The sequence below is a fragment of the Muntiacus reevesi genome, chromosome 5 (genome assembly GCF_963930625.1).
Source record: "Muntiacus reevesi chromosome 5, mMunRee1.1, whole genome shotgun sequence".
NCBI lineage: Eukaryota > Metazoa > Chordata > Mammalia > Artiodactyla > Cervidae > Muntiacus > Muntiacus reevesi.
Window position 1 is genome coordinate 48,160,171 of NC_089253.1, and position 6,005 is coordinate 48,166,175.

A 6,005-nucleotide genomic window follows, 5' to 3' on the forward strand; every position below is an offset into this window, starting at 1 on the left:
CGCTCTTCCTGGAGGCTGAGCCTGAACAGGCAAAATGGGAGAAGGGAGCCGCTGAGGTGGGCATCCTCTGCTCCTCAGAGCGGGAGAACTGACCCCCTCAAGGATGCAGCTGGGAGCCTGGAGGCCCAGGCTGCCTGTGGCCACCTCGAAGATGGCGTGCCCTGTGGACAAAGCGATGGGGGTGTCTAGGGCTTGGCCCAGATCCTCGGGAGGGTTGTGAACCCGGAAGGCATCAGGCATCTTGCCACAGGGAGCGGCTGTGGCATCCATGGAGGACCCCGGAGCCCACGAGGGGTGCAGGGGGTGGGGCTCCACAGGAGGCAGAGAGGCGCTCCTGCACCCACTCACCCCTGAGGACAAGACCAGTGGGGTGATAATTCGGCCCTCCTCGTTGAGGGCAGCCCCGAGGAGGCCCAGGCCAGCGGAGTGCTGCCCCACAGCCGCTGGGCCTGGGCCCTGATGGACCTGGGCAGAGGGAGAAGCCTGGAGGGAGGTGGCTTCAGTCAGGAGCAGTTCAGAGAGGTACAAACGTTCCCTTATTTTAAAGATACAATGAAGAGAAAATATCTAGATATTCAAGCACAGTGTTATTCTAAACAGAGAAAATGTGCAACTGAAATAAATGCAGGAAGGTCACTAGAAAACACCAGCTCAGGTTTCCCTAGGAGCACTCACAGAGGATCTGTGAATGACACAAATCCCCAGAGAACGCTGCTGCCAGCTCCCTGGGTCTGCGGCATCCGGATCACCTTTCCTCAGAAGCCCCAGGCAAAGGGGGATTAGGCAGCCAGCGAGTACCTCCTGTGGGAGGCAGAGCCCAGGACCCCCGAGCTGCCCTGAAGCTGCAGGGGGAGCACAGAGCTCCAGCCCCTGCCGGGGGTGAGGCACCTTGGACCCCAGGAGGCTCTGACCTGGCCGCCTGCTTTCTGAAGGGTCTCAATTCCCCCGCACCCCAGGGGTCACCAGCCAGAACCGGAACCCTCTCAGTTTCCACCCCCACCCTGCCCCCCGAGCCTGCCCAGGGCCGCCTGGCCCTGCCGCAGCACTCTGTTCTGCCCTGGTGCTCAGCCCCACCTCTGCCTGCAGACACCCTGCTGCAAACACAGTCTAACACTGTGGCTGGTGAGCACGAAGATGCCCTTCCCGCTCAAGGTGACAGCCGGGGCACCGTCTGCCCTGAGGAGGGGCTCCTGTCCAGGGCTGTCCCATGGGCCTGGCACTGCTCGCCTAGCTGAGGAAGGCAGCGATGGCCACCAACTCCAGGATGGCCTCCAGGCTGTGGAGCACCAGGAGTGGAGCGCCGAGGGCTGTGTCTGCTCGCAGCACCAGGGTCTGCCAGAGCAAGAAGTAGGCAGACAGCAGGGCGCCACCCACGGTGAGGACCAGGCTGGCGGCCAGCGGCACCTCAGCCTCCATCAGGTTGCCCGTGGCACCTGGAAAGCAGAACAGATGTGATGGGCGGGCAGGGCCTTCCAGACACGGGCACCCGGGAGGGTCCCGGTAGCATGGCTGTGAGACCAGCGCCAGCTTCTGACTGCCATGTGATGTCTGAGGGCGTCAGGGAGCGATCCTGAGTGACCATTAGAGAGGACGGGAGTGCCCACATAAAGCCCTCCTGAGTGACCTTCATGGGGGACGGAGTGCCCCTCCTCACTGAGGCCCTGCTCTGGGTCTCCAGGTCGGCAGTGTGGAGGGGAAAGGGAGCCTGGATCTCTGAAAGTGATTTCAGAGAAATAACAGAAAGTATTTTCTTACAGTTTTCCCTAATTCCACGTGAAATGAGAGGCTTTTCTTTCAAATTTCCAAAAATGTTTTACTCTGCGCTGTGATTCTGGAAGGTGTCACACACACTTACCAGAAGACAAAGCAGCGGCACATCTCATAGACCAGGGGGCAGGCACAGAAGATGCCCTGGGGCCCCAGGGGTGAGGGGCGCCTGGGGACAGGACGGGAGCAGAGGCCGTGTGTCACCCACCCCCTCTTGCGTCACATGCTCAGGGGCCCCGGCTGTGCCTGCTGTTGTCTGCCGTTCCAATGGCAGGAGGGGAACACACAGCGTGACCTCGTTTAAGAGACGTGCTTGAGTCTATGTGCCTGCGACTGGGAGTGGGGAGGCCTGGGCCCTGGCGGTGCGCTGTGAAGCGGGGAGGGGACAAAGTTCTATCAGGGCTTCTGCACCGTGGGAGCCTCAGGACGTGAACTGTGATATACAGTGACAAGTTTAAAGGTTCCATGTAAAGCTAGCAACGCTGTTATCTCAAGTACCACATGGTTTTCAGTCAACTCACCGAAGTATAACCGAATTGCTTCCAGAATCCCCATCAGAAAGAGCAGAGTCAGGTCGAGGACCAGGTAACTGTGAGGATAAGTGAAAACCTGACCTGGAGACAAACCAGCAACAGAGCGGAGCTCTCGTTACAGGTGCGAGGGCGCCCACACCTTCGCGCTGCCTTTTCCCGCGTGACTTACTTTTATACACGAGCAGCAGGAGCGTAGCTAGGAAATACAGGGCATAGTACGTTCCACTCAGGCAGAGCAGCATCTGCAGCGGGAGCGACGAGAGCTGGCCAGCGGTTAAGGACTCTCAGGCTCGGCAGACAGCCCTGGCGGGGCACCCGCCCCAGGGAGGCCAACAGAGGAGGCCCTGAGGCGGGCAGGTTCAGGCCAGGCCCCTGCGGGTGGCCATGGAGACCTGACCAGTGTCCCTTCCAGGCTTCCAGTGCCAGGCCTCCTGTGTCACCTTGCCTGGCAGGGCCCCTGGGGGATCGGGGGCAGGGCTGGGCTTCCCTCCTGGGACATCCTCGCCTGAGGACCCAGCATACCTCTGGTGACCGCAGGCTGGAAGCGGTAGGTCAGCTTCCAGGTGCATCACCCTGACCTGGGTCCCAGTTACAAGACTGAAAGCAGAAAGTGACTTTTCCTCATTTTGTTCAAAGAAAATGTCTTTCTTTTAGGGGAAGGGTGTGGGGGTGGGGGAGACAGTTAAATTTTTTGCCCAGAGCTTTACTCAGCTCTGAACACTTGTCGTTTCTCTAAGTGTTCCAGGCGAGGGTTTTCATTTTCCTGTGTCTCCTGGGTGGGAGTCAGGCAGCTGCCCCCCAGCGCGGGGCTGAGCAGGAGGCACGGTGGAGGAGGTCTGTCAACTCTCTCCACCTGGCAGGGGACGCCCCTCCCACTCAGACCTGACCGGACAGGTGGGGGTGGGGCTTAAAGGAGCAAAAAGCAGGAGCCAGGAGCCAACTGCAGGTGCCGTGGGTGGAGGCCTGGGTCCTGGGCTGACAGAGGGCCAGGGGACCGAGCAGCAGGATACCACCATGTTGGAAGCTCTCCCTGGAAGAGAAGGAACCAGTCAGGGAGGCCCCAAGTCTTGGCCTGTTCTGTTGTCGAGGATCACTGGCCCACAGCAAGGATCCTTTCCAACACCTCTGCACCTGTCATCCCTGCAAGGAGGATCTGACCACCTGCTGTGCTCAACCTGAGGCTGGGAGACAGGGCGTCCTGACGAGGTGAAGCCCCCACCCACGAGGCTAAAGGCCAGGACGGTGGGATCTGCTCCATCGCCAGGGGAGGAGCCAGACATGCAGCTTTCTTGTCTCCTGTGGCTTCTGCACACTGGCCACGCGAGTGCACATGAAGACCTTTTCTGATTCAGGTTACAAGTCTTTGTCGTTGATAAGAAACATTTGCTTTCCGCTAGAATTTTATTCATAAAATTAAATCTCTTCCTAAATAAGAATTTCCTAAGCCAACAATCCAGGTTCTTTCCACCCCTCTCCCACCGCACAGCAGTTATGCATTCTTCCTGCATCGTGAGACGACAGTGGAACTCAGAATTTGCCAGCAGCAGGCGGGACGGTGCTTTCTCCCACGCCACGTCCTCCTTAGTCCCAAGCAGGCAAGAGAGAAACCTTTGGTCTGAGTGAGCTCTGGGGGGAATGTCAAAGGGTTAGACCCTGCTTCCCGGGCAGATCCAAGGTCCTCCAGGGAGTCTCACTTGCGGAAGAGGTCTTAAGTGGTCGGAACAGGACATGAGTGACAGAGAGGCAGCAGGTGCTGAGTGCAGGGAGCCAAGGTGGGTGCCAGCACCATCATTAGTAAGACCCACATGGCCATATGGAAAGAGTTGGCTCTATGCCAGATGAGTTCTTTTCTGAGCCGGGTAAGCTCAGCTGCCTCACTACCTGTGGCCATTTGGGTGGACTTCCCGCTAATCGGGAGTTTCCTCTCTCTGACCCTTCTCTTCACAGTGTGCTGCAGAACTTCAGATCTGCCGGCTGCCCATTGTTACAGACTGAGATGGTGGGCCTCAGGGAAAATATGCTGTAGAAAAAAACGTCAGCAACATAGGATTTAAACAGTTAACGTCAAGGGTAGCTACAATCAAAGACGGTGTTCGAACGATTTCGGGCCTACAGAAAAAGGCTCATTCTTACTAAAGAGAGCCGGGGCTTTTAGGACTTCGCATTTTTGTCAATGATCTACTGCAATAACAAGGCGGCTGTGAACAGGTGTCCATGTTAGTCACTCAGTCGTGTCCGACTCTTTGTGACCCCATGGACTGTAGCCCGCCAGGCTCCTCTGTCCACAGGACTCTCCAGACAAGAGTAGTGGAGTGGGTTGTTATTCCCTTCTTCAGGGTATCTTCCCGACCCAGGGATCGAACCCCGGGCGATTGCAGGCGGAGTCTTTACAGTCTGAGCCACTAGTGTGTCAGAAGTTAGATGCAGGAGCAAAGAGAACAAACGTCTTCCCTGTGGTGACAAAGGAAGGGTGTGAAGGGACCCTGCCCTGGTGTGAACGCGATTTTCACCGCGTGAGAACGCGCAAACCTCAGACCGTCGGCCGGGCACCTGTCCGCGCTTTGGAACTCCGCGGCCGGGGAGCCCGGCGGGCGCTCAGAGTGCGGACAGCGCCGCCGGCAGGCTCGGCGCTCCAGACCCCCGGGGCCGGACGGCGGTGTGGAAACGGCTCTTCCCTTGGGCCGAGCACCCCGGCCGCCCGGACTTTGCATGGGCCCCCGCGCAGGGCGCCGCCGGGCCGGGCCGAGCCGAACCGGGGAGCCCCCGCCTCCCGGCCTCACAGGAGGCCGTCCCGCTCGCTGCCGGCCAAGAAGCACAGGGGCGCCCGTCTGGGTCGAGAGGCGCCGCGCGTCGCCCGGGGGAGCCGGGACCGCACGGCCGCGGGCCTGGGAAGTGCTCTGCGGGCGGCGGTCTCACCTTGTGAACACACTAAGTCCACTGGTTAATAACATGCGCGAGGTGTCCCCGCACCAGGAAGAATCGAACCAAGCGGACCGCTCTCCCGGGGCGCCCTCCGGGACCTCCCGTCCCCTGCACCTCAGGCGCCGCCTGCCGCTCACCTCGCCGCGGGGACGCCATCTTGTCCCCGGGCCCCGCCCCGCTCCTGCCCGCCCCGCCCGCCGAGTCCGCCGCGATCCCGGCAGCCTCTCGGCGCGGGACTCGAACGGAATCCCTTCGGCCATTTCCGCTTCTGCTCCCGAAGGGTCTCGACGGCGCCGCGTTTCGGGACTTGATTCCGAACCGTCACCGAGGCCCGATTAGCCTGTCCGACAGCGCTCGGGCACTTTCGGCCAGGAGGAGGAGGAGAGCCGAGACGCGAGAGGGTCCCGGCTCGGGAGCGTTCGGCTCCTCTCGGCTCCTCCTCGGGCGGGCTCGGCTCCCGAGGCGGGCGGAGCCGGTGGCGCAAGAGTCTCCAGGCGGGGCAGCGCCGCGTCGGAGGCCGGCGGAGTCGGCCTCACAGTAGGTGCCCTTGCCGGCTGGGGACACGCCGGCTCGGCCTCCTGAGCGCAGAGGAGGTCTGGCGCGGAGCCGCTCGGAAACCCTCGGGCGGCCTCGGACCAATTCGGCCTGACTCGGCTCCACACTTCGGCCCACTTCGGCCCACGTCGGCCCTCGTCGTTTCTGGACTGCAGGCTTCGGCTCGGTTCGACCGGGCCTCTTCGTGCCGGTTCGGCTCCTGTTCGGGTGGCGCCGGCTCGGCTCGGC

General features: G+C 61.0%; 1 protein-coding gene across 3 annotated transcripts; it reads right to left on the reverse strand.

Annotated features, from left to right (window-relative positions):
- Window positions 1–518: 518 nt before the first annotated feature.
- On the reverse strand, window positions 519–5,672 carry TMEM80 (transmembrane protein 80). 3 transcript variants are annotated; one of them, XM_065938091.1, is made up of 5 exons: window positions 5,360–5,672; window positions 3,311–3,330; window positions 2,470–2,563; window positions 2,289–2,381; window positions 519–1,433 (listed from the first exon to the last, which is right to left on the reverse strand). In XM_065938091.1, the coding sequence occupies exons 1-5, from the start codon at window positions 5,376–5,378 to the stop codon at window positions 1,228–1,230; spliced, it is 432 nt and encodes a 143-aa protein (XP_065794163.1). In that variant the 5' UTR covers window positions 5,379–5,672; the 3' UTR covers window positions 519–1,227. The 3 variants fall into 3 exon arrangements, with proteins under 3 accessions (XP_065794163.1, XP_065794164.1, XP_065794165.1); XM_065938092.1 differs by having other exon boundaries at window positions 5,217–5,672; XM_065938093.1 differs by lacking the exon at window positions 519–1,433 and adding an exon at window positions 1,444–2,134.
- Between the last annotated feature and the right edge of the window lie 333 nt (window positions 5,673–6,005).

What these genes read in the sequence shown, in the direction of transcription:
- TMEM80 (XM_065938091.1), bottom strand. An exon ending in CCTGCTGCTCGTGTATAAAA is followed by an intron (nt 2,382 to 2,469) that starts GTAAGTCACGCG and finishes GTTTGTCTCCAG; the next exon opens with GTCAGGTTTTCACTTATCCT. An exon ending in AGCAATTCGGTTATACTTCG is followed by an intron (nt 1,434 to 2,288) that starts GTGAGTTGACTG and finishes TCTGCTTTCCAG; the next exon opens with GTGCCACGGGCAACCTGATG.